Source organism: Xiphophorus hellerii, chromosome 9 (genome assembly GCF_003331165.1).
Source record: "Xiphophorus hellerii strain 12219 chromosome 9, Xiphophorus_hellerii-4.1, whole genome shotgun sequence".
In the NCBI taxonomy this organism is placed as follows: domain Eukaryota; kingdom Metazoa; phylum Chordata; class Actinopteri; order Cyprinodontiformes; family Poeciliidae; genus Xiphophorus; species Xiphophorus hellerii.
Window position 1 is genome coordinate 19,038,592 of NC_045680.1, and position 24,982 is coordinate 19,063,573.

At 43.0% G+C, this 24,982-nt stretch overlaps 2 protein-coding genes across 2 annotated transcripts in view; one reads left to right on the plus strand and one right to left on the minus strand.

The window, feature by feature from the left end:
- Window positions 1-7,101, plus strand: part of polrmt (polymerase (RNA) mitochondrial (DNA directed)) — a 44,852-nt gene extending 37,751 nt beyond the window's left edge. Inside the window, exons 19-21 of the mRNA XM_032572490.1 lie at window positions 2,223-2,314; window positions 3,723-3,796; window positions 6,418-7,101. Of these exons, the coding sequence (XP_032428381.1) occupies window positions 2,223-2,314; window positions 3,723-3,796; window positions 6,418-6,467 (216 nt within the window). The 3' untranslated portion in view covers window positions 6,468-7,101. The remainder of the gene's footprint in view (window positions 1-2,222; window positions 2,315-3,722; window positions 3,797-6,417) is intronic.
- Window positions 7,102-7,479: 378 nt separating this feature from the next.
- The window catches only part of hcn2b (hyperpolarization activated cyclic nucleotide-gated potassium channel 2b), a 55,388-nt gene continuing 37,885 nt past the window's right edge, over window positions 7,480-24,982 (minus strand). Inside the window, exon 8 of the mRNA XM_032572491.1 lies at window positions 7,480-18,580. Coding sequence (XP_032428382.1) covers window positions 17,616-18,580 — 965 coding nt within the window. The 3' untranslated portion in view covers window positions 7,480-17,615. The remainder of the gene's footprint in view (window positions 18,581-24,982) is intronic.

Consider the following 24,982-nt stretch of genomic DNA (forward strand, 5'->3'; position numbering starts at 1 on the left):
AAATTCTGACTTATGAATCATTCAGGTACGATGAGAGTTTCTCAAATGTCTGTTTTTCTTTGGGGTTAGCATGGTTATAAACAGGGATTAAATTGGAATTGCAGGTTGGGGGGCTATTCGGGGGTGAACTATAGACATCCACAGTAATGGGAATGTTTATACCTCCTCCTCTCTACTGCACAGATTGTCATGTGTCTCTTTAAATGCATTTTATTTTATTTTTTTAATCTAAGATAGCATCGTATTTGAAGCGGGCTGTTTCACTCCTTTTAATAAATATGAACTATGTTTGATGAGCTAAATATTTCTTAACTGAAGACATGTCATTCAAATCCTTATTCTGTGTATAAATGTTGATTTCATAAACTTGGAACAGTGCGTGACTTGGAACAAAAGTTTCACACGTCAGACAGTGTTGGATGTTCTGGCCATAGTTTTATCCATGATCCAGGTGATTTTAACAAATTCAGATGTATTTTAGATTCTGTTATTATTAAAGGTCTGCATGGTTGGTGGTAGCACTGTTTCCTAGCAGCTAGAAGGTCCTGGGTTCAAATCCCAGCCTGGGTCTTTCTGCATGTCCTCCTTGTCCGGCTTCCTCCCGCATGATTCTTAGGTTAATGGGTGTCTCTAAATTGTCATTATGTGTGTGGGGGTGTGTGTGTGGGGGTGTGTGGGCGTGTGTTTGTGTGGTTGTTTGTCTTTTGTTTTTCTCTGCTTCTTTGTTAACCTGTCCAGGGTGCACCCTGTCTCTCCCAATGACTGCTAGAAATGGGTACCATTCAATCTCCACTATTAGTAAAATGAATAAAAGTGCTTTATATGGAAAAGGATCAATCTGGAAAATAAGAACAGGAAAACTAATTGCATTTCCAGACGTTATTTCCTGTCCGCATTGTCTAAAGCAGGGGTCTCAAACTCAATTTACCCGGGGGCCGCTGGAGGTGGAGTCTGGGTGAGGCTGGGCCACATTCACACACACTGTCTCCTCAGCCGAACCTTTCTGATTGCCTATTACCATATTTGGCCGTAGTCAGGCGCTGTAACAGCCGTAATTGTGTAGTGTCTCTTTAAGATACTCTAGTATTGCTAATGATGTCAGAAGTATGCGCCACGGCTTCTCTGTAGAGAGCGTGGGAGAAACGTGCTAAACGGACATGTTAGCTCCCTAACTTTTTAGTAATGTTACGGGTTGTTTGGACGCTGCTCAATCTTCATGTCTGATAATATAGAAGCCGTTCAACCGGGCTCTGTAAGGTTGGTGAAGAGCGTATTTATTAAAGGACAACACGGTGGAATTCCCAGTACCAGTGTGCTTGTGAGTTTTTGACCGTCCTGACGAATCTGCCGCCTCCTCTCCTCCCTTAAACACAACCCAAGCGTTACAGCGCCTAACCTTACTTACGTTACACTGATCAGCAACTTCCGGGTCTAGACTGGATGCTGAAGCATGTGAAGCGGGAGCGGCCGCGGAAATTGCGCATGTACCGCATGCAAATAATGACAAATAGAAAATGCAAATAGGCCCGGCCGATGTCCCGCCCCCGAGAGCAATATACTCCACCGTGATTGGTAAGTTCGTTCAGCTCTGCACACAACACTGAAAAGTGCCAATTATATCAAACTCGCGGTCCGCACTAACATTAAACTTTCATATTAAGGCGGGGGCCACAAACTATCGTCCCGAGGGCCGCAGTTGGCCCGCGGGCCGCGAGTTTGAGACCCCTGGTCTAAAGGTTACATTCATTCACATAACCACATACCACATAACAGTTATGGCTGTTATAACTGGTGATAATCATAGGCTGTCAGTGTTTTCACACACATCCTTCTATGTCCTCACAGTTTCTGTTTCTCTCGAGATTTAAAACTTTTGAAATTTTCCTCTGGGAAAGTGTTAAATTTCAAAACATAGAATCCGTCAGTACCCTGTTGAAAATGCAGTATTTTTGTTCCAGGCATGACCATGTAGTGTCTGCAGTACAAAAACTGAAGGGAAAAAAAACATTTAAGCAATAGGTAGTGGAGACAGCACAGAGTAAAAGTGTGTTATTTTTGTTGACAGAGCAGTACTTTTTCTGTTGTCACTTCCACTCTGCTCTGTCTCACCTCTGCCCACCTGTTATCTGCTCAGCTGGTTTGTGTTTCTTTCTGATGAAGTCCTTAGATAAAGCTAACATCTCCTCGCTTCGCTCCCCCACTCTCCCTTTCCTTCCTGTCAGATCTGCCGGGAGCAGTTTGTCGCCCTGCACAGCCAGCCGATTCTGCAAGGGCTGTCCAACTTCCTGCTGCTCAAATACTGCTCCACAATCCAGTAAGTTTGCACATTTGATTTATAAGCTTAGGAGATGTGAGTCTCCTGAGGATCAATGTGGCCATGGATTGGTACAAAGAAATAACATTCAGGCAGAAAACCAAAATATATTTACAGGTTTTTATGCCTTTTCCTCCTTTTTTTGGATTGTCCCCACACAAGAGACCGTCAATGCCATGGATCTTTTTATTCTTTCATGATTGGCTGTCACGAACCGCAAACATGCACAAACAAAACAGAACATGTAAGGTGGCGAGAGCGAGTTTTATTTTTTCCCTCCAGTCGTCTGTGACATTGGATCCAAAACGATTTCCACTCTTTGTGCCAGCCTTACTGGCCTCAGGCCGGGTTACAGTCATCGACTGTCTGTGTTTTCTCTCCTTGGGGTAATCGGGCCCTTCTCCACATCAGCAACAACAAATCTCACCTTCTTTTAAACTCTGTCAGTACCACTGTTTCCAAACTACACAGACAGAGTTTGAAAGACATCAGAGGAAAAGGACACAAAGCTTCTGCAGCTTTTTCAACATAAAATTGATGTTTTTCAGACACCAAATGAATGCGTTTGTGGGTTTTTTGTTACATTAGGTACACCTTTAGCAGAAGACAAAATCCTTCCAGCACTCCTTATAAAATTACATTAAAGTGTTTTGGGGATCCAGATAAAATCCAGAAATCTTTTTTTCTTGTTATTCAGTTTAGAAAGTGGAACTAGCATTTTTTTAGTCTTCATTTCTGTTCATTTTGATGTTTAAGATTTACAACTAATAAAACAAAACAATTTCTGATTTTTGAAAGTTACATAAGACCTTAGAAAATGTTTTAACAAAGAAATGTTCTTTTATAGTTTACTATAACAGACTGACAACCTCCACAAGGAGCATGAGCCACGAAATGTCATTCCTGTAGAAGCTGGCTTATTAGTGGATAGTTGAGTGGAAGGAAAAACTGCTGCAAGAAAAAAAAAAGAAATATCAATAGGGGAGATTACAGCCTTGAGAGGATTGTGAAGCGAAGCCCATTTAAGAGATTTGTTGGTGAATGGAAAGGTGTGGGCTGCAGCTGGAGTCTGTGAGTTTCACTTTTTGAATGTAAATATTTAAATAAATCTGCTTTTTGATGGTACTGCAAATTACAGATGCACTTGTACGCTTAAAGGTTGTAGCAGTATGTAAGCAGTTTAACTTTAGAGAAACAATGTTTTGTTTTTAATAGAAAATGCATACGGCTTGTATTTTGCTGGCAGCTGTAAATGTTTCACCCAGACATGGAGTTTCTCACTATCAAACAGCAGCACTGATAACATCTGACATGGGCCTCAAACTTCCTTTAATACACAAACTCATTTGTCTGTTTGTTTTCAAGTCTCATTTTTTCTCTTCTTCTTCTTCTCCTTCTTTCCTGACAGGAGGGAAGCCAAGAACAAGAAGTACCAGGAGTACAGGAGGTTGATGTTGCTGCTGGCCAAAGTGCCCCAGACAGGTCAGTGTCGGAGAAACAACTGGCTCCTCAAAGGATCAGGTTGTCTTTAAAGGGGATCCGAAATAAACAGCATCCTATCTTTTACTTTTTTCCTCTTACTTGTATGGTAAAAAGATGGCTGCATATTTTTCCTCTGAAGATGTTTGTGAGTTGAACTGCAATTCAATCTGGGGCTATTTCTCTAAACAGTTTTTTCTTATCATTGTTCTCAATGAGATTTGTTTTCCTCTTTATAGCAAATACAGCCAAATTTGGTTTGATGGCAGACGCATCCATATTTTTTTTTTCTCCTTTGATGCCGCTGGGTTTTGTCTAGGACAGCACCTTCCTGTCATTGAGGTGGATTCAGGCTTTTCCTGTTACACAACCCCCATCTCTCTGTCTCCATCTGTACCTTCACTGTTTGCTTGGCACTGACAGCGGGGTTGTATAAATCGATTATTGTTAATTGTGTCCCTCTCTTGCATAATCAGCTTATGTTGCCGAGACGGGTCAGGTGTTTCCCTCATCGCGCGGTTGTGTTTGTGTGTGTCTCTGCCACAACAGAGTCAGTGAAAACTGAAATTTATTATCATATTTAGGCATCTGAATTTGTTAGAACGAGGGAGCAACTTGGTTTCTGTGAGGAATCTAGAAGATCAGATTGGTGGGTGGATTGACAGTTCCTGTAAAACTATTAAATCCTTTCAACTTCTTCATGTTTTGTCACATTGCAACCTCAGACTAATGTGGATTTTATTGGATTTTATGTGATCCACCAACACAAAGTGGAGTATAAGTATAGAATGACATATTTTCCCCTGAATTTCTACCAAACCAACTTAACTGTCTCTCCTGAAGAATGCATCCCACAGCATTATGCTGCCACCACCATAACACTTTTCAGATTTTTATTTGGAAAATATTTAGAGTCGAGGTCCCTTTGTCTTTTGCTTAATCGTTGCTTTTTATCAGTATATCTCCCGAATAACTAATACGATACATTAACGTTTGTTGTAGTAATGTGATGAAATTTTTTTTTAAAATGTTTTTTTGTGAATACTATTAGCAGAAGGCTGATGACCAAATATGTTTTTCGTAATTAGCTCAGTTTGCTTTGAACGTTCTCCTCTCAGTCTAAGCACAACAGTGTTGTTTGATTTAATCGCCGGAAATTATACGGCGATGGCGAGTCCTCAACGATGGCACAACATAAGATCGAAAGCAATTACAAAAACACTTTGTGTGGTCGACCGTTGTTTGGATTTCCCTGTTGGGAAGGTAAATTATGCAGCCTCGTGTTACTAAACAGAAGCAGTTTTCTGGTTTATAGAATATCAGTACAGCGTACCATGGCTGCAGCAACACACACAGGTCATAGGTGAGTTTATGCTTTAAAGCACCCATGTCACTGTTCCGTTTAGTCATTTCAGTCTTCACTTTTTAATGTTCGTTCCTCAATAATTCACGCTGCAGCTCCCGGTGGTGAACACAGCTGTCAGAGAGCAAACCAGGCAAAGCACACAGAGCAGGACAGGCGCTCATGTGGAGCTAAAATTAGCATTTGGATGCTTTATCAGAGTTCATAGGAAAAGTTCAGCTTTTCACCAAGACCTGAAACTAATGTTTTAATTAAAGTTGTTTCGCATGTGACAAAAAAGCCACAACTTTTTTGACAGATGTTTTGTTTCTCTAATCAGTGTCAGTCATGTTGTGTCGTGTAAATAATGGATTGATGGTTGCTCATTCTATTTAATATGATTACTAAAGACTCCACAGTATATAGCAGCATACACAATGAAGGGATTCAGTATTTAATTGCCAATTGTATTTTTAGTTCCTTGCATTTCAAACTCTACTGTCTGATAATCTGTTTGGCGAGTTGAATGGACTCTAACCGCCTTTGATTCCTGCAACTGATGTTTATTTTATTGGCTGAAGTTCACAAACACTGTGATGATGGAAAAGAAACAGTGCAGAAATATGGGTTAGTATAATTGCAATATTTAACAACAACATCATAAATGCATTGTTTGCAAAGTTCTTTAAGCCAGCTGTTAGTTTTATATACGTTGGTTCTAAAGAGCTTGGCAGGTTCTTAAAGTGAACTTGATCAAGTTTTTTCTTTGACCTTGGATTCTTTTGCAGATTTTCAGTCCATTCCTTATGGAATGGTCTGGGCAGGTGTGTGTTAAATTATAAGGAATGTTGAAGATAAATCAAGCGTTATAAGGCCTGTGATCTGAGAGTCTTCCTTCAGGTGATTAGCTCAGTGGGAGTCCCTTTGATAGAACAATACTTTGTTTTTTGTTGTCTGACCTTTGGTAATTTTACTGATTCAACAAGAAAATTGGAACATATTTTGTTTTTATTTTAGACCGCTTTTGAACACAATTTCTGATTGGTTCTGTAGACACAAAGTACTGATGCATTCCTTGGCTTTTAGACACTTTCCATGTCCGAATGAGTCACAGGACAAGGTCACAGTAAAACATGACGTTATTCATACCGTCAGGTTTCTAGTCTTAACCTGAGCGATTATTTGTTAGTAGGAGGAATATGGCACTGCGTACATAATTTATGGTCTGCAACATCTGCCCGCTGACTCGAACCTGCTTTGACACGGCGTCTTGTCTCTCCAGGTGATTTTGATCTGCAGCGGGTGAAAGAGTCCACTTACTTCTTCAGCTGAGAGGCCCGCGAGGGCGAAGCAGGCTTAAAGAGATGAGTGGAATTGACAGAGTGCAGCAGGGAGGCTGCTGTTGGCCCGGGAGTCTCAACAGGCTGTGTCTCTCTCGCAGACATGAGGACATTGATCTAGCCGCGCCCTGCCTGCCTTCCTGGCCCACAAACTGCCACTGGAGGCGATCACAGACACACACACACACACCCAGTGAACTCATCTGATTAACTGGCTTTCAGACTGCTGGCGAAGGTGGGCGGGATGCACGTCAAGGTGAAACAAATGAGGGGATCTGCATCGGTAGTGAACATTGAGCAACGAAAGAAACATACCTCGTTTGTCCGATGTATATTTAGGTACGTATTTGTGTTTATTTGCAAAACTTGAATCGAATGTGAGCTGTGTCTTTTCGTCCGCAAGTCAGAAACACTTCTGTTGCTCAATCACACTGACAAGAAACTTTCTTACTGACTGCATTGGGAGCCGATTAGTGGTCTATGAGTTTGTATGTGTGCGAGATGCTGTAAAGACCACCAGTGAGCTCTAACCAGCAGAAAAAAATGATGATCTTTTTTTTAAGGTTAACGTGTTCTTGGTTCTTGCCTTGGAGAACTGAGCTTTTAAATAAATGTGTTTTCTAAAATCTCCTGTCATTTATTTGACTCAAAAGAAGGCTGATGTTTGTACTGTCCTTAAGCAGGATGAATGAGAGATATTTAGTGATATATTTAAATATCACTGTGAGAGATGAAGGCCTCCCCTTTTTGATGTGCCACAAAGGCTTTCAAGGCATCACTAATCAACTCAGATGTTATTTCTCTGGGCCAGAACCATATCTGGATGTAAAAATAGCATGAGTGCTTATCTGATTATTACTGCAAACGTTACAGCACTTTCAGACAAAAGGTGCTGCCGGCGTTCAAAGGCGAAGGCAGCCGCGCCGCCAAAGAAAGCCGGCTCCTGTGACAATGTAATGAAATGGAAATGATCTTGTAGTGTGTTGATTACGCTGTGGAGGTTTTTTTTGTTTGTTTTTTTTTGTCATATTTGCATGCTGGCGTGCTTACGGAGAGGCTCTTCATATTTTATGATGCACATGGGATATTTGACTTTGATTAGTTGTTTTTTTTATTCTGGTCCAAATTATCTGTCACCTCACCTGCTGGATTGAGTCAACAGTGATAGATGCCCTGAGCTGCCTTTTCTTTTGGCTGATGCTGGTGTTTGATAGGTCTTAGTAACTTCAAGCACCGTACTATTTTAGGTTCGTCTGGAAGAAGTAAGACTGGAACTAGAAGTAGCGTCGATGCCGATTGGTCTGTCGGTCAAACCTCTCTCACAGCAGAGCAAAAGACGAGAGTGGTTGATTACCTTGGAAGTCTGCCAAGGTAGATCTTATTTAACCTGCCAAGGTAGATGAGATCTGTGGATTAGATTGGATCACCAACCTCTCAAAATGAAGAAAATCTGAGCCGATAAATCGGTCCTCCCCTTATTTAAATTCCACACTAAACTTGAATGCAGATATTTGTTTTGTTTTTAAGGAGTCTCAGACAATTGTAACAAGAGATGCAAGATTTTTTTTTCCTAAGTTAAAAACAGACCTACAGGTTCAAAGAGGCTATTTAATAGAGCTCTATTCTTAATATGCTTTGAAAGCAACAATTCAGTCAATAAGATTGAATTTAGTCTTTCATTCAGTCAGATGTAACACAAAGTCCATTTCATAACCTCTAAACTTTCTTTTACGTTTTGCCACCTTATGACCACAAGCTTCAATTTCATTAGGACTTTCTGTGACATAGGTTCCAAATTATTTATAAATAAAAATCTAGAAAAGTGTGCCTTTCATTTTGATTCAGCCGCCCTCACTAAACCCCACTAAAATCGATTGCGACGAGTTGCAAAATGCTGTGTGGCAGAAAACAATCATCATCACTTTAGGCAAATAAGGTGGTAGCACCACCACTAACAGTTAATTACAATTGCGTTGTAGAGTGACGAAGTGGGGAAAAGTTCAACATGGGGGAATACTGTTACAACGTACTGCATTGATTTACATGTCATGTCACAGTATTAATCTGAAAAGTTTAGATATTAATTACATGAACAATAACCTCACAAAAAAGACCGCAGCTACCTCGATATCTTAAAAGGAGAGTCAATCAATTTGTATCCTCAGTTTGTTGTTTTTTTACTTCCCTTCTTTTTTGCCTTCATGAACAAATTAATTATTTTCATGCTATTGTAAGCCAAGGTCTCCTTCTGCTATGCACGCCTCTTTTCTCAGCTAGCTTTCAAGGTCTGACCTCTCTCTTGTACCACACGCGCTCAACATGCATCACATTTCATACCGTGACCCGACCTCAACACTCCAACCTCGCTCCTGGACGGACGCAGAGATGCTGGGGTCTTATTGTGGCTCACACGTGACGGAAAGTTAACTGGTGACTGTCGATCAGCTGAAAAACCTGCTGCAGTACTTGAAATAGCCGAACCAGGAGCAGGTTGGTGCGAAAGAAGAGGTCAGGTGTGAAAGCAGCACATCTGGTTTTTGTTGGGAGTCGATGGTGTTTGGTTTAGCCTGCAGCTGATCGGCTGAGGGAATCTCTGGCGCAAAGTGCAGCTACGATTTAGCTTGACGGGTCATGAGACTTCAGGAGAATGCAGCCTAATGATCTTTCCTCAAATAACAGTATTTTAAAAAATATATGTCAATTTTTATGACTGAAATGTGAGCTTTTTGTTTTAATTATATTAACTGATTTAAAGTTTAGGGCTTTGAATGACCAACTGAAAGTATTATGAGGCTTGCACACAACAGCTCCATGAATAACTTATTCAATGCATACTTTACGTTTGTTTTATTGTAGTGGCAATTTTATTCTGAAAATTTAACACAAATTCCATCCTTTAATTTTAATACTCTTATTTGGCGACAAATTAATTCCACATTTAGACATGTTTAACTATTATCAATACACATAACAAACCTATTAAGAGTAAATGTGCCTTGTTTTGCTATTTATACTGTAAATGCTGGACTTTCTGGCCAGAACTTTGGTCTGTCAAAATATCTCCAGTTAAGGAGATTCACCTCCAAGATACCAGATTATTTTTTCTGTACTTTAAAAAGAAAAAAATGGCAGCTATTTTAATTGCTTATTAAGGTTTAATGGTTATTTCATACCACTGTTTGACTCAGACACCATGTAACAACTTATTTCTGATGCCCTTACACTCTTTAAAATAGTGGATGCTTTTTTTGTTGGTTTTTTTTTTTACCTGTAGCCTGTCTTTCTATAGGAAAAGAGCTGCCAGGCTGTTTGAAGTTACTATGCTTGACTGCTTGACTTTCTGCTGGCATGAAGCTGGATGTGAGTCAAGTGGAGGACTCTAAATTGGTCAGGAGTGTGAGGGTCTGCGTTGGTGATAAAGTAAGAACGTGATGATGGTGTTTCCCTGTCTCACACTCAAAGCATGCAGCGATAATCTACTGCCAACTATGACCACAAAAAGAAATACTAGATGAGAGAAATAACTAAGTTACAACTTAGAAAAACACCTTTACTTTGTTTTCTTTTTCCTTTTGGTTGAGTAGAATCAACAAACCCATCAAATAGAACTTTCTGACATGAAGCAGACTAAAACGGTCTCAAGAGCAACACATCATACCTTGATCATAGAAAGGAACAGATAAGAAACTAAGTCATTGGCATCTAGAAGTCTGAAAATGGCAACAAAGCCATTTCTAAAGCTTTGAGGATACAGGGAACCATGGTGAGAGTTAACAACAAATAGAGAAAACATGGAGAAGTGCTGTACCTTCCTAACCTGTCAAAATATCTCCAAGAGATATTTCATCCAGGAAGGACATGTAAAACAATCCAGGCCTCACTCCAGTTAATGTTCGTGTTCATGATTCAATAATTAGAAAGAGACTGGGTATCCACGGGTGAATTTCAAGGCAAAAATCAATGCTGGCCGAAAGAAACTCGAAACATCTTACATCTCAATCTTTGAAAAAAAAAAAAAAAAAAATCTTTATGACTCTCAAGACCTTAGGTAAAATATTCTGTGGACAGATAAGACAAAAGAGAACCCTTTTGGAAGCTGTGATCCTGGTCACATTTGGTGTCAAACACACTGTCAGAAAAGATGGTGTGATGGTCTGGCGTGCTTTACTGGACCGAGACGACCCGATGGAACGACGAATTCTCCTCTTTGCGAGAAAATCCTGGCGGTGACTCACTTGCAATCACTTCATGGACTTATTCTCAAGAACACTTGGGCTTTGCAGCGATACTGTGCTCAAAACCACACCAGCAAGTCCACCTCTGAATAACTCAAAAAAATCTAAGTGAGGATTTTAAAGTGGCTTAGCTCATGTGGCATGACCTTAAAAAGGCCGTTCAGGCGTGGAAGCCCTTCAATGTGACTGAATTAAAACAATTCTGCAATAAAATTGGGTCAAAATTGCTTAACCGTAATCTAAAAGTCATTCGTAGTTATTTCAAATTAATGCTCGATGGCATTTACCGATGCCATACACATGCAGTTTAGATTTAGGAGAAAATATTTATACCTTTTTTTCCACAATAGGCCTGGTTTGTTGGGACAGGCTTTCCCCTCAATATATGAAGTGATCATTTGAAAACAGTATTTCATATTCACCCAAGTTGTCTGTGTCCTATAGTAGCATATGTGTGACTGAAACAAAAACAGAACAAAACCCCTCATCAGGTTTTATAGTTTGACGCATAGAGGCAGGCGCGAAGGGGGCGCGCGCCAAACGCGTTTGCCTCGCGCAGTCACGGCGCCTAATTGTGCGAATCTGAATCTTTATAATTCAGCCAAGATTGTGCGACCCACCTTTCACCCAGACTTCATATAATCCCTCTATGGAGGCTCATTTTCAGAACAACGGCACCAAAGTTCGCGTCAACTATTAAACACCACGCCTCTTGCTGGCTCACGCGCGCTCGACACAAACTTTCGAAAGCGCGACAATAACTCACCCTTAAGAGACCAAACACTTTTTACCAGCACTCTTGTGTCACTCAGTCAGCGCTGCCTGCCTCCACTGCAGAGGTATTGTCTCGCAGCACAAAGCAGCGTGTGTGGGGCTTTCGGGAAGCTCTTTATTCCAGCGGCAGCACCATCAGAAAGTGAACGCAAGTGTTAGCCGCTATCTGCCAGACATGCCAGAGATGGAAGCCACTCTGCGATAGCTGCACCACTCACTCTCACCGAGAGGACTTTGATTCTCCTGCCAGGCTCCTGGGCTCTCCCGGCCTATCTGCTGCCCCGGTGGTGTCGAGAGAGCCCTGCACTCAGCAGCACTTGCAGGCGGGAGCGGAGTGTACAGACAGACCTGGAGGGGGGGAGAACTGGGCCAGAGCTCTCCGACGGCAGGGGAGAGGAAGCAGGAGGCAACGCAGTGGGGGAAACAGAGACAGGTGATGCAGTGTTGGCAGGTGTGTGCGCGTGCACATCAGTGTGAGCTGCTCTGACCTTTATTCTGACTGACAGGTAGTGATGCCTTGATTAACAGCCATCCAACGCACAGCTGGTAGAGCGACGCTTCAGTGACTTAAACCGACACCAGGTTTTACCTTTCTCACACTATCGACTTTGTCAACTAAACAAATCAAAGCCGAGACCTTGTAATGCTGATTCTGATAAGTTACAAGTAGCTGCAGCTGTTAAACTTATTCATTGCATTATTCAAGTGAAAAGTTGTTGTTTTTTTTGTTACGGATCACGGACCAAGAGGGGAAATCTTAAGACAATGCTGTGCATTTTGTCTTGGCCCAACAAACAACCGACTTTAGCATCATATCAAAACCTGTGTTACCACAAGAAGATGATTCAGAGAGAATTTGTCTACTAAAAAACTCTGAACTGCATACCATCCACCAAAATATTGAACATCCCTTCAACGTCCCCGTGCATTTAATTGTTTTTGAGATGACTCTGCTAAACCTCTGCCCAAACATAGATTCATGCAAAGTTGCATATTAAGACTAATGTGTAACCAGAGAGGCAGAAGAGAGTGTAGTCGATACAACCGTCGCTGTCAGGAAGGCAGAATAGGTTCCTCGTAAATTATTGATATTTCCAAGTAGCAGGATGGGGCCAAGACAGATGATGTAAAATGGCCTAAATGGATGGACAAACATATCATTATTCTTTTTTGTATGACATTTAAAACTTAAAATGTAATAAAGGCGGTATTTCACCATAACAGATGCTATTCTAACACGATGAAGTGCTGGTCTCAAAGATTGAAGAAGCAGATATTAAATTCTGGCTGTGAAAGTAAAGCAATAACATCATGACTGTCAAAAAGCAGAGGCATTCACCATGAAATGCTCTCACTGGAAATTTTGCTTCCATTAGGAAAGCCAACTTAAGCTTCAGTGCTTTTATTTAATACATGATAGCCAAAAAGTAATAACTGAAAAGGAAAGTAAAATATTAAAATGTAACTCATTTGTTTACATTTCTGTGATTGACAGAATTTAAAAAAAATATGGAAAAAAGAAAAGCTGGGGTTAAAGTCAAAAATATTCCCTGCTAATGACTTATTTCACCAAGGCTTTTGTTTGTTTGTAGCAATGCAATATTGATTGGGTTTATTTATGGATTTATAATAGGTGGATCAATATTTTGCTGAGAGGTGTTGCAATTTCATTTGAGGAGAGTTACAACTCTGCTCTGCAAATGCATAAAGAAAGCAGGGATGTCACAGAGGAGATATAGGTACATAAAGTTTGATTTTGAATAAGTACAAAATTGCATTATGTATTTTTTTGACCGATGTTATTGGTCAATATGAGGAATTCAGTGTTCACTGATCATAAAAAATCTAAATGGATGGAAAGGTTTATATTAATATTTTAAAGGTGAAAGTTGGAATTTATGATTTTAAAAAAAGTAGAAATACTCAGAATCATGCAACAAAGTCCACAGCTTTGCAAATGCAGATGTCAAAATGCTACTGCAGCCATGTGTGAAAGTGTGCATAACACAGATGTTATCTGTACTGATGCCCTGTGGGTCGAACAGCTGAGTTTCTGTTAACATTTATATAACACTAAATATGTTTGCAAAGTTGCAAAAAGAGAAAAAAGATATTGAACAAAACATTTCCAAAATTTTGGGGGAAATCCGAGAGTCAGTGTGCCAAAGAAGTTTCTAAACTGAACTGAGGTACGAAAACCAGACAGATAAACAACTTTTACACAAACTCCTGGTGGGAATGCAAACAAGTATAGAAAACAAAGTCATACATCTTTTGTCATGTCAACTCATTTCCTTTTGCTTTAATTTTTAAGATTGGTCAGTTCGTCCAGATCATAATATGCTTTCTGTCAGAGTAAAACAATAATTATTTCAACATGTCCTTTTTTAATAGGTCTACAATAATAGTGAACCAGGTTACATAAATAAATAGTCTCGTTTACATGATGCAAGCTATGTTTACACATAGGAATAACCATATTAGTCAAGTTATTCATAGTAAGGATGGTGGTCTAAACTGAGTTATCTGCTTACAAAAAGAAACAGCGAACACAAAATGTTCAGTAAAGTTTCAAAAACCAGTGTAAGGTTAAAAATGTTACATCTCCACAGACTAAAGTAGAATTGAGTATCATCTGCATAAGATTACCACTCAGTCTTTATTATTGCTTGTTGTCACAAATGTCACATTCATAGGAATTGACTGGATTCATTTAATGTTCTGATATCTGATCTGTCAGGCGAGTTTTGTGTACAAACGCTGCATCATTTGTAGCTTTGCTTTAATTCTAAACTGATGGGTTTCATGAAAATTATTGTGTTTTTATTGGTCAAAAAATACGTACAATATCCGGAGCTCTGTGATGGTTCTCTGAAGTTACATTCACTGGCCACTTTATTAGGTACACCAGGCTAGTTCTAGTTCCAGCCCTGTTTTCGCCCTCAGATCTGTCTTAATTCTTTAGTAGCATAGATTCAACCAGGTGTCAGGAACATCTCTCCAAGGTCTTGGTACCTTTTGGAATGACAGATCAAAAGTTGCTGCAGATTTGTTGGCTGAACATTTAGTTAAAATATCTCAATCCACTACATCTCAAATGTGTTCACCGCAGTGAACAGTGTCTAAAAAATGAGTTTGAGATTGAGCTTTATGACATGGTACAGAAGATGGCTACACTGCCACCATAAGGGAAAGAGGTGGTTAGTGACACTACTCAGGGGGATTGTGGTGTTCTACAATGCTCAATTGGCACTAAGTTGTCCAAAATGTGCCAAGAAAACATACGCACCAGTTTCAACCTTAAAGGTTGAGTTTCTTCTACACAACTAGACTAGTCACTGGAAATCCCAAAGATAGTTGTGAGTCCCTGTAGATCATCAGTTTCTGGCCCATCTGGCACCAACATCTATGGTAAATCCAAAGTTATTTAAACCATCTCCCCCTTTGCAAGTTATTGGTTTGAACTCAAGTCGTATTGAAGCCAACTAGATTTCTAATTGCATTGAAATGCTGCCAAGTCTTTGCCTGACTTATTTATGGAAGAAAGCAAATGAACAGATGTGCCCAAAAAGGTGCTCAGTGAATGTATACATGAACTACTATTGCTATATGGTAAGTCCTGTTTTAGTTTTTTTTTTTTTTTTCCTGCACCATTGCTCTTGTCTTGGTTATGGGTCCAAAACTAATTTGGTCACTAACTGCGTCTTCTATCCCAGGACCATGGCCCCTGGACACAGTGTAAAATAAGCACAATTCTCATAACAAGCCTGTATTAATTACTTTGGAGTACCCAAATGAGTTCCTGTGGGCATAATTTAATCACAAGACAAAAAAACACAATAGATCTTAAAAAAAAAAACTTTAAAACCGTCTACTTTTTTTGTCCAATTTGAAACTCCCAAGGTGGATGACTGTGCAAGAACACAGACTAAACAGGACGCAAATGCAAAAATGATCATAGGAGAGGAACTCATCATTGGCACAGTATAATAAAATCCAGCTGAAGGATGATAATAACGGACCCAAACAGGCCTGAGGGATTCCATTTTCCACTCTCATTACCCTGTAATGATTCAGCCAATCGTGAGCTGAGGTGAATAGAATGTCAGGTCCAGGAGAAAAGGGTCTTCTTCCTAATGCTTTTGGACACAAATCAGTGGCATTCGATGATTTCTTACCGAGGCATCAATGACAGAGGCACACTGCAATATACGTCCTGCGAAGGATCGGCGCTGTCCTTGGCTGTTTATCTAAATTGTGGCGGTAACAGGAGATTCATTATTTGTCAGAATTGACTTTGGCATAGAGATGCATCGCCTAAACGGCCACTAAAGGCAAGTGAAAACTCAGTATTAGAAAAGAATGAATTTACATTGCAATAATAGGGGCCTGAGTTTACAATTGAACTTGTAATAAGTTTCTAGTTTGTAAATGGCAGTGAATCACAGTTCAAGTCTGGGCAATAAGAACTGCTTCCTGGGATGCATTTGAGTCTGATTAGTCGGTGCAGAGGCCCAAAGCAAACTTTGTTTGTTTAACGTTTTGGATACATCCAGCAGATATAAGCATGTTTCTTTGTTGTCAATAATTCTTTTCTCACCATGGCTAGTAAGTTACAGTTTAACATATATATTTTTTTTATTTAAAAAAAAAAAAGATCAGCCAGTTGTTGAACTTTGCATAATTTACATTTTTGGCTACTAGTAGGAATTTCCATGTGGTTGAAAAGGTGTTGTTGAACCATTAAATGTTTCTTTAAAAACAAAACAGAGGTGCATAGTGATGTAGGGTTGAAAACTCACCCTCGTTAGATTTATGAACCATAAAGTGAACAAACATGGGGATAACTAGAGCACAAATCAATTATTTGGGGAAAAAAACCCACATTCATCCCACCACTGTAATTTCAGTATGGATTATGACACCCCCGTGATCTTAACTGAATAGTTTGGTTCTGTCATAGTGGGGTTACATGAAGAGTTTAAGAGTAGTCTTTACCTTATCAAAACGATTATACCATGTTATAATTGATATGATGACATCATATCACTCCAGATTAAGCCCACACCATAACATTAAAGAGAGTTACCAGTATGTACAGCGTTGCACCCAGTTAGCATTATTACTCGGGATGCCAGCAGTACAAAGGATTCAGAAAACCATAGTACGATTGAAACTGATGGTGTCAAATATTTACGCACTAATTTTATAGACTGATAAGAAACTCCTTAGAGAAGATGTGACACCTGTGGCTGTAGGTTTGCAAGAAAACAAAAATCATATTTGATGAGAATTATTGATGAGTACTAAATGCACAGCAGGATTACCACTGCCTACTGAAATTGAGATTTTACCCGACTCAGCAACCTTCTAATAGTCATAGAGGGTCTGGAGGCCATAAGTCAGTCTCAATCTGGTGTGAATGGAGCCTAAGGAACAGTTCTTCCTGTGTATGGTTACTTCTTCAATCTAAATTTTCTCTGATAGCCATCTACTGAAAACCAAACTATGCTTTTAAGAGTCTTGGGGGTTTTGTGTATTACAGTTTCTCTGCTAGTAGAAATGCCGGTAAAATTATAATTTTCTTAATACTGTCAGCAGTCCAATCATAATATTTTACCTGAAGTATGGCTTTTACCGTTGTCGTAAGGTAGTCAAAAACTGTCTCTTTTTTTTGTTATTTTTGCTTCCCAATAAGTCGATAAGATATCTTGAAAGGGACAATGAAGCAAAAAAGTTTAACAGTTTAAAAGGAGCTCTGGCACATTACGAAGTTACAGTAAATAATCACAAATTAAGTTCCAACGTCTGATATCTAAAGCAGTTCCCTGAATAACAGTTTTAAACCATCTGACTTACATTGTATGAGAAGAATGGGAGGACACTGAAGAATATATTGTTAGCTATGATGTGAAATATGCTACTTTACTTTTACTTATCTGTGCAACTACACCTGTGAGTAGAAACATCTCAGTGTTGTAGAATCAAATGTCATTAGATTCATATATTTTGGATGCTGCCTGCTCGCTCAACATTCATACATTCAGATAGTCAAACTTGGAAAAAGAGGAACGTGTTCCTGTGATCGTGTTCCTCGTTCAGTCACTCCCCCTAGAACAGTTTGATTAAGATCACAAGTTTGAGGATAGCCTAGATCTCACCTTCATGTGGTCTGTCTCTGGAAGGCTTGCTATTGAGTCCTTTTTAGGTGGTAGTGTGTCCCCCTGACCTGTTCCCATGCTACCCACTGCCACCCCTGCTGCAAAACCATGCGCAGAACCAGGCAAAGATGCTACAGGGAAGGCCCCCACTGACATTTGGTGGGGGAGTACTACCCTATGAGGTACTGCACTCCGAATGCTTGAGGGGCCTATTGGCGTCTGAGGGGGTCCAATAGAAGTGGAAGAAACTTGTATTGACTGGGGTGGACTGGGGACAGCTGGTTGCACCCCCTCATGAGGCAGTGAGGGCTGAGATGCTGACAGGGCCCTGACATCTTGGCTCAGGCTGCCCAGGTGCAAAGAATGGGTGCTCTTATGCATGTTGGGCCGGTGTGCAGGACTGGATATGTGCTGCTGAACTAGAGATAGCTGGGAGCCTGATATCGGACCAGTCAGCGCACTGGATCCGTACTGGAATGATCGTCCTCCAGCAGCCAGTGGACTCTGAATAGGGGGACTGGCCAAGACTGGAGCAAAGGCACCGGAGGCAAGGAGTTGTGACTGGAGTGGAGAAGCAGAGACTGGGCTGGATACACTCTGCATCACCTGGAATCTCCTCACCATCCTAGGAGACTGCAAGGGCCCTGCTCCCACTGAGTTTCCTTGCATGGGGTTACAAAAATTCATCGCCACAGCTTGCTGCAGGGTGGCGATTGCCGAGTCTCGAGGCTGAGTGGAGGAACCAGGAGGAGAAAAGATCCCGCCGGGGAGCGGAGGGGTCAAGGACATTGCCCGTGGCCGTGGTACATCCACTTGCTGAACCATCTCCCGATCATATTTGACTATCTCCTGAATCATCTCATTCTCATGGTTGTTGAAAACACCAGAGTTGAGATCATGCTGAACTTTGTGCATCAGGATCGAGTTCTTCTTGCCTGCAAGACATGAACACAGAATATTTATGTGTAGTTGAAATTTATTTTGTGTTGCAACAGAAGAGAACATTAGCCTACATCATTGTAGCATGGAAATACATTGTAGGAGTGTCATGAAGGTGCAACACCAAAGTAAAGTCCATGATACAAAGCAGTTGCCATTCTAAAAGTATTTTTATAGGGCCAGGATGGGAAGATATGTGAATTTAACCTTGAAATCTTCATATCTAAAGCCTGTTTCATGTTTCTATGCAAACTGGAGCCTACTGAAATAGAAACTAAGTCCAACCCCTTTGGACATGGTGTTGATCAGCTTCTAGATTCCTGAGGTGGCCTGATGCACAGGAAAATTTAAAGGACCAAGATAATTATGCACAGGGCAACAGATACAAAATTAGTCATACAGTTGGGTGCAAAGGCATGAATTTTGAGGCAGATGGACAGCAGATTTCATTCCTTAAGTCAACCTTTGGCAACTGTTATAGTAGATGGCCTAACAGTAGCAGATATTTATAGCATCACTATAAAATTCAAGACATGCGATGCTGTGTAACAGATAGGTACAGTAGCATTGCCAACAGGGGGATGTTAAAAATGTCCTCTGAAACAGTAATAAATAAACAAAGCATGAAGTATTTATAGAGGGGGTGGAGAAAACTCAAAACAAAAGACACCAAGAAGTCTTTTATCTTGAAGCAACCTAGGCACGCAAAGTTTGGGATCACAAATGAATGAGTATTGGATCTAAAGATCCTCTTCAGAAATTACATTAAATTACATTTAAAAAATTGTTATTGGTAAATGTTAACTTGTCTGTAGATTATATTTTTAACTAAAATTATCCCACAATAGATAAAAGTAACCAATACCTAGGCTGTTAATGCTTTCTTATATAGAAATTGTACCATTTACTTACTAATTACAGAGTCAACAAAGAGTGGGGGTAACTAGTATTTTCTACTGTCATTTGTGGAACAGAAGCAGAACGGCACATTTGGGAACCACTAATTTAGGCTTCCACTAAACACACAAGAGTCGGTCATGAACCTTCAACAACCCAACTGGGGCCTCAATAAATGTCAAATTTAAGTTTGGTTTTGATCAAAATGAAAGCAGGTGATTGTGGAATGAGTTCCTTGCTGAGCTGCCTACAAAGCTCTACCAATTAAATTCGTGAAAGCAGGTGTGAGTTCGAGCAGAGGTTCCGACAGGGTCAAGCCGCAGCTGTGGCAATTAAGATAAAAGGATAATAGGAACTAACCAAGACACTGCCAATTTACTGAGATGTGTGTTAGAGATGAATGTGTCTGAGTTTCCTGTCAATTAACAAGTACAAAGTGTGATGGAGATGAAAAAAGAGCTTTCACTCTCTTCTTAACAAGAAGGCCAGGTGCTTAGTGAAAATGATGCTTTTAGAACTGAGGAAAGGTGGTGAGACGAAGCACTCAAACTAAACATGCTGGCTGCTTAAGACGGAGAATCAGGTTCAGATGAAAGGAAGATTTTCCATCCATCCATCTATTATGTTTCACTTAATCCAGGATTGGGTCCGAGGGGCAGCAGCCTAAGCAGAAAAGTCCAGACTTCACTGTCCCAAGTAATTTGGGGAAGCTCCTCCAGGAAAATCCCAAGGCCTTCCCAGGTCAGTCGAGAAACATAGTACCCTAGGTCTTCCTGAGGATGTCCTCCTGGTGGGAGGTGGCTGGAGCCCCTCATCAGGAGGGGACCAGAAACTCGAGCCGCCTCTACTGGCTCTTCTTGGTGTCTCTACTCTAAGTCCCCTTCAAATATCCAAGCTCCCCACCCTGTCTTTAAGGGAGAGCCTGGACACCATGCGGAGGAAGCCACTTGTATCCATGGTCTCACTCTTTCTGTCACTACCCAGAACTTGTAACCATAGATGAAGGAGGGGATGTAGATTGGCCTGTGAATTAAGTGCTTCACCTTTTGGCTTAGCTCTTTCTTCACCACAACAGGACTGCACAGCACTTGCATAACTGCAGACACCACACTAATCCATCTAACAATTCCCATACCCATCTTTTCCTCATCCGTTTCTTTCTTGTAAAATGTGGAAAGAAGGAGGGAGGGATGAATGGCTGGGACAAAGGGTGGGATTTGTACATTTTGACTTGTTAGCCTTCTTAGCTGCATCCCAATGATTTAAAATTTGTCATATTTTATTTACTATAAGAACATACATCAGCTAGACTTGAATTGAGTTTTGTTGTTGAGCTTCAGCAGCACATATGATGTGTTGTCGGTGGCTGTCAGCTTGGATCTCTTTGCAGAAAATGTGTTAGAAAACTGAATAGAAAGGTTAGATATTAGCACAACATCAAGGTCAATACGCTTTGTTCTTCTCTGATCTAAATGTTTTTTGTGAGAAAAAAACACTGCAAGATAGATGATGATTTTAATTCTTCGGCCTGGCATATTGCATGGACTGAAAACTGAAAATTCATGGCTTACAAATCGTCATCTTCCTAAAATAATGGGCTATGTAATTTTTGCTAAAAGTCGTTTTGGCAAAACAAATCACCCCCTTTTTTTACTGCCTCAAGATAACTTGGGCAAGAGAATAGCTTTTAGCAAAAAATTTTCTTAGGCCATTACTTTAAGAAGGTGATGAAATGTAACCTTAGTGCTACAGACTTCTCTAAAATATGGAGCGAAAGCTAAAGGAATCCATACATAGTGTACTGTCACCTATAGAAAATTGGCTACAGTGCGAATCCTGCTGTCAGACCAATACATTTTTAATCTTACACCATACAGTCATGTAAATGTATAGGTGCTACTGCATGTGGTGATATCCCTGTTTAATTGTGTAAGCTCGTCATTAGGTCATCACTGTGACAATTCTGTTGAACTTGAGTAAAATCTGCAAATCATATGTGAAATATATATGTTGCATCCGAGTAACAGCACTCATGCCACATTTTCTTAATATTTTAAAAGGTTTCTGGCAGCCTGCCTTATAGCTGGAGGTCAAATTATGTAAGCTATAGTAAAAGATGAAGAGGTTATGCTGAAGTGTTACTTGGTTAATGCTGTGTATCACTATATGCCATTGAAATGCAAGGTTGATGTGCAAAGGTGTGATAAAAAAGCAGCTTTTCTCCAGGCTATTGTGATAGTATGTCTGTTCATACACCCTAGAAAACTAAAATTAAAAAGAAAATGTAGTCCTTTGCCTGCAAAGGCCCTCTGCTGAGGAGTGATGAAATACAATTAGATACACAGTGCTTTGTGAGTATGACTGTGAAAAGCGCTCTATAAATAAAGCACTCTTTCATGCCACAATTGATTAAAACTAGGATTATGACTCTTTTGAATGAGTTGGTTCGACAAAGCTGCCTCATTTCTAGAATTTAATGGAAACCTACAGTGTAACCCAATCTTTGAACCACTGCTTTCGCAACAACACTTTCTCGTCAAGTTTTCCGCCACTGTAAAATAGTTTCTTCGGCTCAGCCTGCAGCTTATGAGTGAGTGTTTCTGGTAACCATTAAAATAGAAGGACACATATTGCATCAGCAATATATCAGACAGTCACCCCTTTAGACAAACCCTTAATTTATCTTTATTTAAAGATACTGTTGATGAAACAAAAAAGAAAAGCATGTGTGACTACTGATTAACTCGCAAAATGCATGTGTGGAGCCTAGAAGAGCTGTTTGTCTGCTGGTTATGCCTTGAAACAGTCTTTCCACAAATAAGTGAGCTGTCAAACTGATGGGGTACTCATGCACAAAATTTGGCTGCTATGGCAACACCTGACAGGTGGTGGCTGCGGAGCTTTTGGTACACATGTCAAATGTGGTCATGCGACAAACAGCAGCACAGCTGACCTCCAGAAGGTCGTGGGCAGACGTTGTTCACATTGTGAAGAAAAATAACAACAGAGTGTCAGAGTGTGTGTGTGTGGGTGTGTGTGCGGGTAGGCGTGTGTGTGTTTTAACTTTAGAGGGCAATATTCCCTGAAAGCATTGAGACATGACAACATAAACAAAGAATGTTTACGTGTCACTTCCCGCAATTGTCAGGATCTGTGTTTTCTGTGTTCACTTAGAGTTTTTTGTGTCCTTAAGTCTCTTCGTTGTCCTGTCCTCCCCTTGATTGTTCCCAGGTGTGTCTCGTCTCTGTGATTACCCTCCCGTGTATTTAACTCCACCTGTGTTCCTTGTTCCTCGTCGGGTCCTCGTCTATGTTTCGTCTATGTTAGCTTCAGTGTCGTCAGTGTTTCCCTGTGCCTGCTGTCCGTTGTTTTGACTGGTTTCCATCATTAAATCCGCAAATTCATCATACCTGGGTCCGCTGCGTCTGCCTCACCACCAACCCGCACCACACTTCATGACAGTAGGACCCGACCAGACCGAACGGTGAGGCTGCTCATGATGGACCCAGCTGCATTCAGGAGGTTCCCTCCAAAAGAGCAGAGCGGAAGGAGGCGGAGATCCGGCAGGGAGGAGAGGGAGCTAGCGGAAGCCCTCGCCGACCTGCAGCGGGAGCTTTTCCGGGGGACAAGACTGGTGTTGGCACCCCCCGGATACGGCCCCCGTCGATACCTCCGTCCGGGAAGCCAGCGACCTGAGCCGCCGGTGGAGCCGGCCCCTCGTCGCTTTCCGGAGCCGCCACCTCCGCTGCCCGCTCGGAGACAGCGACGTGAGCCGCCGGCAGACCCGGTCCCTCGTCGCTTTCCGGAGCCGCCACCTCCACGGTCAGCCCGGAGACAGCGACGTGAGCCGCCGGTGGACCCGGCCCCTCGTCGCCTTCCGGATCCGTCACCTCCGCTGCCATATCGGAGACAGCGACGTGAGCCGCCGGTGCACCCGGCCCCTCGTCGCTTTCCGGAGCCGCCACCTCCGCTGCCCGCTCGGAGACAACGACGTGAGCCGCCGGTGCACCCGGCCCCTCGTCGCTTTCCGGACCCGCAGCCGTTTCCCAGGCTTCGCTCCGGCTCACCTCCGCAGCCGTTTCCAAGGCTTCGCTGCGGCTCGCCCCCGCGGCCGGTTCCAAGGCTTCGCTGCGGCTCGCCCCCGCGGCCGGTTCCAAGGCTTCGCTGCGGCTCGCCTCCGCGGCCGGTTCCAAGGCTTCGCTGCGGCTCGCCTCCGCGGCCGGTTCCAAGGCTTCGCTGCGGCTCGCCCCCGCGGCCGGTTCCAAGGCTTCGCTGCGGCTCGCCCCCGCGGCCGGTTCCAAGGCTTCGCTGCGGCTCGCCCCCGCGGCCGGTTCCAAGGCTTCGCTGCGGCTCGCCTCCGCGGCCGGTTCCAAGGCTTCGCTGCGGCTCGCCTCCGCGGCCGGTTCCAAGGCTTCGCTGCGGCTCGCCTCCGCGGCCGGTTCCAAGGCTTCGCTGCGGCTCGCCTCCGCGGCCGGTTCCAAGGCTTCGCTCCGGCGCACCCGAGGCCGAGTCAGCCGGCGTTCCAGCCGGCGCACCCGAGGCCGAATCAGCCGGCGTTCCAGCCGGCGCACCCGAGGCCGAATCAGCCGGCGTTCCAGCCGGCGCACCCGAGGCCGAATCAGCCGGCGTTCCAGCCGGCGTTCCTTCCGAGACTCCCAGTGTTCCTTCCGAGACTCCCAGTGTTCCTTCCGAGACCCAGACCCCCAGCGCTCCGACTCAGACTCCCTGTGTTCCTCCAGAGACTCCCTGTGTTCCTACCGAGACCCAGACCCTCTACGTTCCTTCCGAGACCCCGACTCCCGAGACCCTCTACGTTCCCTCCGAGACCCCGACTCCCGAGACCCTCTGCGTTCCTCCTGAGACCCTGACCTCCTGCGTTCCTCCTGAGACCCTGACCTCCTGCGTTCCTCCTGAGACCCTGACCTCCTGCGTTCCTCCTGAGACCCTGACCTTCTGCGTTCCTCCAGAGACCCTGACCTTCTGCGTTCCTCCAGAGACCCCCAGTGTTCCTCCAGAGACTCTGACCCCCAGCGTTCCTCCAGAGACCGAGACCCCCAGTGTTCCGACCGAGACCCAGTCCCTATCCGTTCTGACCGAGACCCCCAGTGTTCCACCCGAGACCGAGACCCCCAGTGTTCCACCCGAGACCGAGACCCCCAGTGTTCCACCTGAGACCGAGACCCCCTGTGCTCCGACCGAGACCCTGCCTCGGGGGGCTCGTCGTCGCCGTCTGTGGGCGGCCCCCGGGACTCATCATCGCCGCCTCCAGCGCCGCGGACGGCCGCCGGACCGCCTCCGTGGTTCCCGCCTTCAGCGCCGCGGACGGCCGCCGGACCGCCTCCGTGGTTCCCGCCTCCAGCGCCGCGGACGGCCGCCGGACCGCCTCCGTGGTTCCCGCCTCCAGCGCCGCGGACGGCCGCCGGACCGCCTCCGTGGTTCCCGCCTCCAGCGCCGCGGACGGCCGCCGGACCGCCTCCGTGGTTCCCGCCTCCAGCGCCGCG